The 10,524-nt window shown below is 42.8% G+C and overlaps 1 protein-coding gene across 2 annotated transcripts; it reads left to right on the forward strand.

The window, feature by feature from the left end:
- Positions 1 to 788: 788 nt before the first annotated feature.
- Positions 789 to 10,324, forward strand: LOC117470383 (NACHT and WD repeat domain-containing protein 2). Of its 2 annotated transcripts, XM_034115144.1 has the most exons (10): positions 789 to 986; positions 1,075 to 1,163; positions 2,129 to 2,236; positions 2,491 to 2,688; positions 3,016 to 3,154; positions 3,237 to 3,385; positions 3,974 to 4,324; positions 4,631 to 4,732; positions 5,417 to 6,095; positions 6,679 to 10,324. In XM_034115144.1, the coding sequence occupies exons 1-10, from the start codon at positions 926 to 928 to the stop codon at positions 9,837 to 9,839; spliced, it is 5,037 nt and encodes a 1,678-aa protein (XP_033971035.1). In that variant the 5' UTR covers positions 789 to 925; the 3' UTR covers positions 9,840 to 10,324. The 2 variants fall into 2 exon arrangements, with proteins under 2 accessions (XP_033971035.1, XP_033971036.1); XM_034115145.1 differs by lacking the exons at positions 789 to 986; positions 1,075 to 1,163; positions 2,129 to 2,236; ... (1 more) ...; positions 3,016 to 3,154; positions 3,237 to 3,385 and having other exon boundaries at positions 4,124 to 4,324; positions 4,636 to 4,732.
- The last annotated feature ends 200 nt before the right edge of the window (positions 10,325 to 10,524 follow it).

A 10,524-nucleotide genomic window follows, 5' to 3' on the forward strand; every position in this document is an offset into this window, starting at 1 on the left:
ACTTCACACAATAAAAGCTCAATCAGTCTTTCTATCAAATACAAAATGTATGACTTCCGTAGCCAGTTACCCCTTTGATCAGGATTATGTTCCCTTTTTGACAGTCCCTTTGGTCCACTACAGTGTTGAATTATTTGTTATGAGCCTGTTTTTGTTTTTTATGTATTATATAATTATTTTATGTTTCATCCTTCGATTTGGCGCAGCTGCACAGCTGCTGTTTTAAACGACGTGGTGGAGCAACTGGCCTTCTCTCTTCAGACTGTTGCCATGGTGACAATAATATGGACAGGTGCAAAAGTCTTTCTGCATATTATTATTGGCTGTACAAAAAAATAAAGTTTGTATTTATTGTGTACAAATGTTAATTAATAAAAAAATATTGAAAGTTGTTTTTTGTGATCACTTCTTTTTGTTCTGTTGTGCGGTTGTTTGTAATGGTTTGCCTTCCTGTAACTAATCGTGTGTGTGTGTGTGTGTGTGTGTGTGTGTGTGTGTGTGTGTGTGTGTGTGTGTGTGTGTGTGTGTGTGTGTGTGTGTGTGTGTGTGTGTGTGTGTGTGTGTGTGTGTGTGTGTGTGTGTGTGTGTGTGTGTGTGTGGTGTGTGTGTGTGTGTGTGTGTGTGTGTGTGTGTGTGTGTGTGTGTGTGTGTGTGTGTGTGTGTGTGTGTGTGTGTGTGTGTGTGTGTGTGTGTGTGTGTGTGTGTGTTCAGTCTCTGGAGGTGGGTGTGATCATGATAACACACTTTATAAACACCCGAGGCCAGAGTTTCTTGAGTGGAGCAGGAAGTAGAAGGGAAACAACAACGCAGAGCAGCAAAGCAGCAATTGTTCACTTTTATGTGGGCCATTGAACATGTTCATGCCAGAAGTTTTAGCTTTATTTGCTTTATTTTAGCAACTTCCCAACTCTTTCTCTGAAAAGAAATGGACTGGTCACCTTCAAATTCCACCTGTGTGAAACTCTATCTGTGCTCCAACCCTGAAGGTATGAAAAGAAACCAATGCATGAATGTGTTGTTATGTTTCTGAAGGTTTTTGTGATCAGATGTTGTTTGTGTTTATGCTCTGTACAGATAGCGTGGTGGAGCGCAGAGCTCTGAGAGAGAGTGTGTTTCCAAAACTTAGAGAGCACTGCAGACACACACTGGGACTGGATGTCAGGGTCAGTACACACTTATCTTTCTAAATGTGTATGTGTGATGCGTGTTGTGTATTTCAGATGCAAAGGTGTTAGTGTTATCAATTACTGTATTGTCACACACAGTCGTGATGGCTTTTACAGAAGGAGGAACATTCAGCTGTGGTCTAAATGGAAACAATGTAACTAACTTGTTTTTAAATCTGTAAAGAAAAGTTGCATTTATCAACTGTTTTCAGTGATGTGTCCATAGTTTTATTTTTCTAATTCCTTCATAGAATATTGTTTACAATCATTTGTGTAATTGTTTTGTTCTCAAAATATTGAAAATAATGAAGTTGATATGGATTCAGAGGTGAAGGTCCTGAGTAAAACATGTTTGGTCTGATCAACACTCATTATACATACTATGACATATGAGTTTTCTAAAAGTGTGCACCCAAAATGATATTTTATCTCAGTTGGCTTATTGTTATCGCACTATTACAGACTCCTCCTTATAAAACACACTGAAGGACATCGTTTCATGTCAACATTGGAATACAAAAGCAACATTATTTGGTAGCTTCCAAGGAAGAGAGATGAGCAGCTGTAAAGCGACTCTGTGCGTAATGTGTCGGTGTCGATGAAATCGCCTCAGGCTCTTCAACCAGCACATTGTGCCGTCTCTTCAGCAGCATGTGTAATTAGAGAGGGAAGAATATCATGTGTTTCTGAGCCACCACCTGTCCAATTGTGCTCCTCTCTGTGTGCTTTTCACAAACGGACTATCAGTCATCTCTCCTCTCGAGTGTTTTAATTGTGTGTGTGTGTGTGTGTGTGTGTGTGTGTGTGTGTGTGTGTGTGTGTGTGTGTGTGTGTGTGTGTGTGTGTGTGTGTGTGTGTGTGTGTGTGTGTGTGTGTGTGTGTGTGTGTGTGTGTGTGTGTGTGTGTGTGTGTGTGTGTGTGTGTGTGTGTGTGTGTGTGTGTGTGTGTGTGTGTGTGTGTAGGTGTTGGACCCATTTGAGTCCAGTGACTCCAGTAGTTGGCCAGAGGAAAGCAGCAGACAGCAGCTGATTGAAGAATGCAGAAAGAGCTCCTCAGGACCTTTTTTACTGGTAAATAAATCCCCAGATTTAATGTAGTCATCGTGGGTCCCCCTCGAGCATCCTAGTGTTTTAAAAAATAAAACATAATTGAATCATAGTTTGAGTAATACCACAGCCATGAGGCACTATTATACACTGTCATTAAATCAGTCCCTGTTGAGCTTTTATAAATCCATAAACACCCATTTGAGTGTGAATGAATCTGTGCTGAACGAGGAATCCCATAATGCTGTTCGCTCTGTGTCCATGTGGTGGCGCTGCAGGCTCTGGTAGGGCATCAGTATGGCTCAGCCAGTCTGCCTACCCAGGTGGAGGTGTCAGACTTCCAGCTGCTGCTGCAGGAGGGTCAGCGGGCGGGGGTCCGCACCCAGGAGCTGGAGCAGGTGTACCGGAGGGACGAGAACACCCTCCCCCCCTCCTACTGCCTGAGACCTCCACACAGACCCACCTGCTGCCCTCAGGTGGTCACACTCAACCTCAGAAACACATGATTCATTTTGTGTCTTCATTAGGATTAAATTAAATTCAGATTTCTGGTTCATTAAAAAAAAAGGGGGGATTACTAGCAGGATTACAATGGAGCAATGAATACAGAACAATCATTTGAAGCACATTACACAGTCTACACAGTCTACACAGTCTACACAGTATCATCCTAACCTATAAGTATTGCATGTGATCATATTTTAGATATCATTTACCTTGATTAATAACCTTTCTATATTTTCTAAACATTTGTTACTACAACTGTTAGACTGTGGGGCTGTTCCTATCTGTGTGTTGTTCAGGAGGTGGAGGCAAAGGAGGAAGAGGAGACTCCAATGAAGGCAGAGGAAGAGTTAAGGAAGGTGTTTCAGACTATTGTCAGTCTGTGTGTTCACAACGGTGTTATGAGCCCAAAGACAGCCAATAGCTACTGCAGATCAGGTGAGATATAATGTACGTCAGTGTCGGAGTTTTTCTGGATGTTGAGATATCATTTAATATGTGCTTTGCTGCTTCTCTACAGCCCTCGATGCAGATCTGAGGTTTGCTCTGGACACCCGTCCTGATAATGAGATCATCAGACGCTGCCTGGTTTATGTCCACAAGGTCATCAATGCAAAAGGAGAGACAAAGAAGAGCTGTATGAAGTCACCTCCTCAGCAGCAGTCAGAGGTGAGTGTCATTATTGTCTCTGCATTTGTGCAAGAGTATCATAAAACACAGCTTTCATCCACACACATTGCTATACTGTGGGGCAACAGTACATTTCATATGCTTTTTTCCTTATTTTACAAGTTTTGGAAGGAGACATCTTCTCTAACTGCTGATCATGTGGCAGATTTGCCTTTCAGAAACCAAATGTTATCACCATTGTTTTCCAGAAGGAGCAGGTGGGGTCTCTCAGAGATGTTCATAGCCTTGCTGAACTAAATAACAAACAGTTTAAAGGAAAAGTTAACTTATAGATCCCCACTACCATGGACATCAAAGACATCAAGCATTTTGATTCAAGTAAAAGGGTTAGAGATGTGAGTCATGCCCATGTTGACGTGGGGAACTTGCAAAAAAAAAGTGCTCTCTGCCTCTTTCAAGTAAGTAGTACATAGAGAAAGATAAACATGACTTGTGTTATTGAATGCATCAAGATGTGCTTAGAATATCTCTCACGTATGAAGGTACATACATTAGAGTCTGTATTAAAGCTAGAAAATAAATACAGAAATGAATAATAATAACTTTTTCCTTGTGCTTTTTTGTTAGGCTGCTACCTTTGACCTAGGGACAACACCCACTGATGGACAACTATTCTCAGAGCTTTGTGACCACTTCCTGCCTGGTCTCATCGGTTCCTCCCAGCTTCTGGTCTACACCACGGCCACAGAGTGTGACCGTCGACATGGTTACACGACAGCCAGGAGGCGGGGCTATGCTGAGTCTCTGTGCCAACAGGTGTACTGCGACCTTGTGGGTTTGATTGACAGCTGGAACATCTCACACAGCAGCGATGGCTCTCAGCTCAGCGATGCTTTGGCCAGAGAGCAGGCCGAGCAGCAGGAGCTGTGTGACTCACTGTCGAGGTTATATGATGTCATTCGGCCTGAGGAGGAAGAGGTCAGGAGGAGGTCTTTATCTGTTTTCTAAACACAAAATGCAGCATTAACATATTGTATTTGTATGTACTTATTGTGTAGATATAGACACTTCTGTTTTATCTTACCTTTGGCATTGTAAAGGATTAAGAGCTGAGGAGATCTCTTCTCAGTAAAATAACTACTTTACAAATGAGTAAATGACGTGTTATAACCAGTTTAAATGTATTTTGGGGATATTGTTTGGTCTATTTTTCCTGTGAAATTGTGATGTAGACAACATTTTAAGGTGCCATGCATTACAGGAGAGTATTTGTATTTGCTGCAGGTCAGAGCCTATGTGGAGCAGAGTGGACAGCAGCGCCCCCTAGTGGTGACAGGAGGCCCGTGCACAGGAAAGACAGTTCTGATGGCTCAATGTGCTCAACAGGTCAGTGGACTGAAGTGAAATTGGAAACTCACATTAGATTTGAATTCCTGCCAAACCCAATTCATATCCAAAAACAGATCAATTAATTATGAACAGACAATAGAGAACACATATTTATAATTAAGGAGGATGAACACATAGTCATTTAGAGTAGAGTTTTTCATCCTTTTCCAATAATTAAATGTACTTATTGTTTGCTTTAAGTACCCCAAAAATGAAAATAAATAGTCAATTAATCAATAAGTTAGTGACAGAAATGATTTGCAACAATTTTTATAATCAAAAAAGTCATTTTCCGTGAGACAACAAAGCCTATCATTATGAAGTCTTTTATATGAAGTATCAGAAATATAGATGTTATACAGAATACTGTAGTTGGGTTTTGGACTGTTTTATGGACAAAGAGAGACATTTGAATACATTACATTGGGTACAACTTTGAATTGTGATTTTCCGTTATTGACATCAAAACATATATTGATTCATCATGTCGAATAATTGCTTTATTAAATACAATTTAGAGTTAAAGAGAAATGTTTCTTGTAGCTTGAAGCTTTATCAGAATAAATAACCTATGTGGCTAAATCTTAAATTTCAAATAAAATAAATACAACCTAACAAAAACAAAATCTGTACTACATGGTTTGGATAAAAGGTATATACGTGTTTTGTCTCTCTCCACAGATTAAGTCGTGGCTACCAGACTGTGATCCTGTGGTGGTCACTTATTTTTGCCACCTATCAATAAACCAGTCCCCCAAGCACTTGTTATCGAGCCTGTGTTATGAAATTGCCGTGAGATATCACAGCGAATCTTCCTCTGAGCAGAATCCCAACAACTTTGGTGATCCTAGCTGTATCACTCAGCCCTGGGAATACAACACTAACTGTAGCTCATCACCCAACATGTGTGTATCTGAGCTTAAAGAGCGTCTCACATCCCTTCTCTCCTCCATGCCCTCTACCAAACAACCTCTAGTTCTGATCCTTGTTGGCCTGGATCTCATTAAAGGCAACTTTGGACCTGAATTCCTGGACAGCCTCCCCTCCCCTCTTCCTCACAGCGTCAAACTCATCCTCACTGTCTCCTCCAACCAGACACAAGTCCTGCAAGCCTTTAAACCACAAAGAAGTCAGCCTCAGAGAGTGTCAAAGGGTAGTGAGAAGGAGTTGGGATATGTGTGTGTTCCGATGGGACTGGTGGACAGGAAACAGTGTGTGAAGATGCTGGCGACACTTCTGAGCAGTTCAGGGAGGAGGGTGACTTCAGGACAACAGGCGCTGGTGAACCAGGCGCTGACTTCCTGTCGTCTGACTCTCTACGCTCGACTCCTGCACCTACACACCTCGCTCTGGCACTCTGGTACGACTAATGCATTAAACAAACACTCTTTAAGGATAAGAATTGTATATTTGTACTTATAGTCATCAAAGCCCAAGACAATACCAAAACAAGCAATGCATTAATCCGTCTCTGAATATTTTCCTATCTCCCTACCCTGTATGTGGTATTAAGCTTCAAACTCTGTCTTGTTTTATATCTTTGGAAATAGGTAACACATGTAGTTTCATTCTTCTGGATTGTACTGTATTTTATTCAGCACATTTCATGTTTGAAATGCATTATAAGGATTACAGGAATTAAAATGCATTTATTTTCATTTTTATTCAAAAATGTTAACAACATTAATCACAGTGACACACAAAACAAAGTAAGGGACAAACGGGATACAAAAAAAGAGAATAGAAAATAAAATGCTTGAATGCTTTAGGATATTGTATTTTTGTTGCCTTTCAAAAATAATATGATAAAAACAAATGTTATGCTATTAAGTGCAACACAAGTTTTCCAGCCATCACAAATAACATTTTTTAGATTTTTGAATAATAAAAACCGTCTGATTATATTTCTCTCTTTCTGTCCCTTTTAATTCCCTCCTCATCAGATTCAGATGTGACTGAGTCTTCTCTCCCTGATGGCGTCCATTCATCCATTTCTGCATTTCTGGATCACCTGGAGCAGAAGCATGGCCCCTTTATCGTAGCTCGGGCCCTCTCTCTCCTCTCCCTCTCCAGGACGGGGCTCACTGAGGCCGAGCTCGCAGATCTGCTGTTCTGTGATCACAAAGTGCTGACTGCGTACGTTCCACAGGATGGAAGCCGTTCCTGCGATATGAGGGTGCCACAAATTGTTGTGGAGAGACTTCTACTGGATTTGAAGAGCTTCCTCATTAGGAGGACAGTTGCAGGGTCACATGTTTTGTCCTGGGTAAGCAGGCATTTCAAGCTGGTGGTGGCTAAGAGATATTTAGGCTCTCAAGAGGTGAGGAAGGAGATTCATTTGGCATTGGCGGACTATTTTAGTGGCAGATTGTCTTGTGGGGGTGCAAAACCACTTCTTGTAAAGCAGAAATCTGCACCAAACAGGATCTCAGGGAAAATGGGAATACACATTGACAGGCAGCCATGCAGCCAGCCGTTTGTCTTTCCCCTTTCTAACAAAAACAATGGCCGGGTGAACTTGAGGAAGGTCTTAGAATTGCCCTACCACTTGCAAAAAAGCAGCAAATGGGGGGAGTTGGAGCACGGGCTGTTAATGTCTTTGAGGTTTCACCAGGCTATGGTTCAAGCAGGACTCCTGGGAGATTTGGTAGCCATGTTAGAGGATGAGGAGGGGTCACACCACTTCAGTTTATTAAGGGAAAGAGCACTTCTAGCAAGCATATTGAAGTCTGGTGCTTGCTTGTTGCAGAGCTCCCCCCTTCAGCTGCCGTCAGTGATGGAGACGAGCCTCCTCCCTTACCTGGAGGTGTTTCCTGCCCTCGAAGGTTATGTCGGTAAGATGAGACAGGAGAGGAGGGACAGAGGAACAGGATTAGGAGTAGCGCTTTTCCCTTCTCCTTCATCTGTTCCCTCCATTCAGTGTTTGAAGCGTGATGCCAAAACTGAGGGTGTCTCTGTTAGAGAAGCAGCTGGGACAGAGAGTGGGATAGTCACAGAGATCATGGATGATGGAGAGGCTTGGGTTCGGAAAGGCTCTGGGTGTGAGATAGTCAAACTATCACTGAGCTGCGAGCAGAAGGAGATGAAGTTTGCAGGCGTGAAGAGCAGTGGTCATTTCCTGCTGCTTTCAACACAATGCAACAAGCTTTTCCTGTGGGATGTGTCTGGCCCAGAAATGTTTCTGCAGGTTGAAGACCCTTTGAAAACAACAGTGAACGAGGTTGAAGGATTTGTTGCTGGTCAGAAAAAAATATTTCTCTGGTGGAAAGATGAGTGTTTTGTGAGTGTGTTTGACGTCTCCAGTGAGATTTTGACTCATTTCCAGTGTCAGAGCTGTGTGACCTGCTCGGTTTGCTCCTCTAATGGCTTTTACATGTACTGTGGGCAGGAGGAAGGCACAGTCTCCATTTTTGACACCAACACTGGCAGCCTCCTAGGCAGTTGTTCAAACTCAAACCACAATGCGGTTGCATTGATAATCCTGTGTGAAGAAATGTGGGAAATGGCTTGTGTTGACAGGACAGGGGGTGTATCACTATGGGATGTAGCAGCCAAAAGAAACCCACCAAGACTTGTCACAGAAAGCTTTACTGGGGGTAAATCTAATGCCATCCTTAATATGGATTACTCACATGAAATCCACACATTACTGGTGTGTCAATCCCACCAAGTTGCACTGTGGGATACCTGTGACTGGGAGCTGTGGGACCAGTTCCTTGCTCCGCAGGGGAAGGCATTCACTCAAGCTGTACTATCCCAGGATGGCCACCTTGTCCTGGCTTTGTTAGACGCCTGTCCCCTGGTGTTGGTGTGGAGGGTCAGCACAGGGGAGTGTGTTCTCTCCTTAAAAGTAAACAACCAGCCTTGTAAACTCATCAAAACGGCCTCAGATGTTGTTTGTGTCACTCTTGATGGTGTCTTGACAGTGTGGGACTCCGGGATGATAGATGTTGCAGGTACAGCTCCGAAAATGGGGTGTGGAGTAAAAGAAGTGGTGGTTGAACAGACAGGAGAGTGGTTCTACACCTCTGATGGGTCGGAGACCGTGTGGAGATGGAGATTAGAAACAGGACTTCCACACGATAACTTCCTTCATGATGGTCCTGTAGAAAAACTGCGCCTTTCCCCAAATAACTTCCATCTTGTCACACTCTCAGCAGGGGAAATATACGTTTGGCTCACAGAAACAGGGCAGAACATCCTGCGTATGAGTGGCAGCAGAGCCACAGACATCCTGATCACCCCCAACAGTAACTTTGGGGTCAGTATTTCTAAACGGGGGTTGTCTCGGGTTTGGAAGCTGGCACACGGGAGCATTGTGTGCAGCATAAACTCGTACCTATCTGACGCCCAGGTGTCTCCTGAGAGCACCTTCCTTATTGGCCTTCGACGGAGAGACCTGTTAGCTGCCAGTCTGTGGTCGGGCTCCATCAGCAAGCGCTTCTCCTGCATAGAGAGCTCTGAGCATGTTGTTGCTTTCCACACACTTTCAGACCATCCAGACTTTGTGGTGGTGATGGCAGCTTCAGGGGCAGTGTACACCTGGAAGGTAACAGAGGAGACCCTGTGCAGGCACTTCCAGCTGCCTTATAGCTTTCACTGTCAGCCACAAGACTTCCAAATGTCCCGTGATGGGAGCTACGCCCTGCTATCTACTGACGATGAAGCCATCAACCTCTTAGACTTATCTCAGATCAGACTGTGCTCATTCAAGGCTGAGGGTCCTGTCGTTAAAGCTTGTTTGGATAAAACTGGATGCTATGCTGCCTACATATCTCAACCCAGCACCACTGTGGAGAAAAACTGCGGCTGCTACATGCACGCCAGGCCAGTCCTCGCGGTTGTACGACTCGCAGACGGGGAAAGAATAGGAAGTGTGTGTCTGGCTAAGAATCCGTTGACTCTGGTTGTGTGTGAGCGGCAGTTTGTGTTTGTGGGATTTGAGGACGGGTCTGTAGGCGTGTATTCAATTGTAGATGTTGAGGTCACTGGGGAGGAGTTTGTTGGGTGTAGGGAGAATTTGAATGGTTGTTTTAAACAATGCCCCTTTGACACAGCATTAAGCAGGTTACCACTACCAACCCCCAATATTACATGGCCTTAAGATTAATAGCTTTGTAAAGATGTTATGTTTTGGTTCCGTTTGTTTGTTTTTCAGCAGGACTGCTGCACAAACCCAACTTGTATGAAACGTGGGTGAAACATGGGCCAAAGAAGAAGCCATTACATTTTTTTTGTAAAGATTGAAATATAGAACATCTGGCCTTTTATGGATTTCTTCACTCCACACCGTTGATGTTGTTGGACTGTGTTTTTATATACATTTATTTATATTACTAATGTGATGGCAAACAAACTGATTGTGTGTATACAGTATGTGTATACTTAAAACAAGTACAGGTGCCACACTTCTTGGGAACCTTGGCAGCATTGTTTCAGTTTCAGCTGGTCTGAGCCAATAATGATGACTTCTCCCAGCATTTAAGTTTCATTTCTGTGAAAACTAAACCAAACAGGGGTCAGTTTAATTCATATCTACTATAATGTTGACAAATGTCTATGTTTTAATAAAATCATTTGTAATGAATGCCTTGTTTATATCTCTGTTTGTGTATTTAAAAGGTCCACATTTTTGTCAGATAAAAAAGTACACAAGAACCTATTCAATTCGGTAGGAACACCCTAAAAATAAATTAAAAAAAACACCTGTACCTTATGCAGATATACCTAGTTATATTTTGCCACATTATGTTGCAGCATTTCGGTCAACACGACTTTTAAAAGATAAG

The sequence above is a fragment of the Trematomus bernacchii genome, unplaced genomic scaffold (assembly GCF_902827165.1).
Source record: "Trematomus bernacchii unplaced genomic scaffold, fTreBer1.1, whole genome shotgun sequence".
Lineage (NCBI taxonomy): Eukaryota > Metazoa > Chordata > Actinopteri > Perciformes > Nototheniidae > Trematomus > Trematomus bernacchii.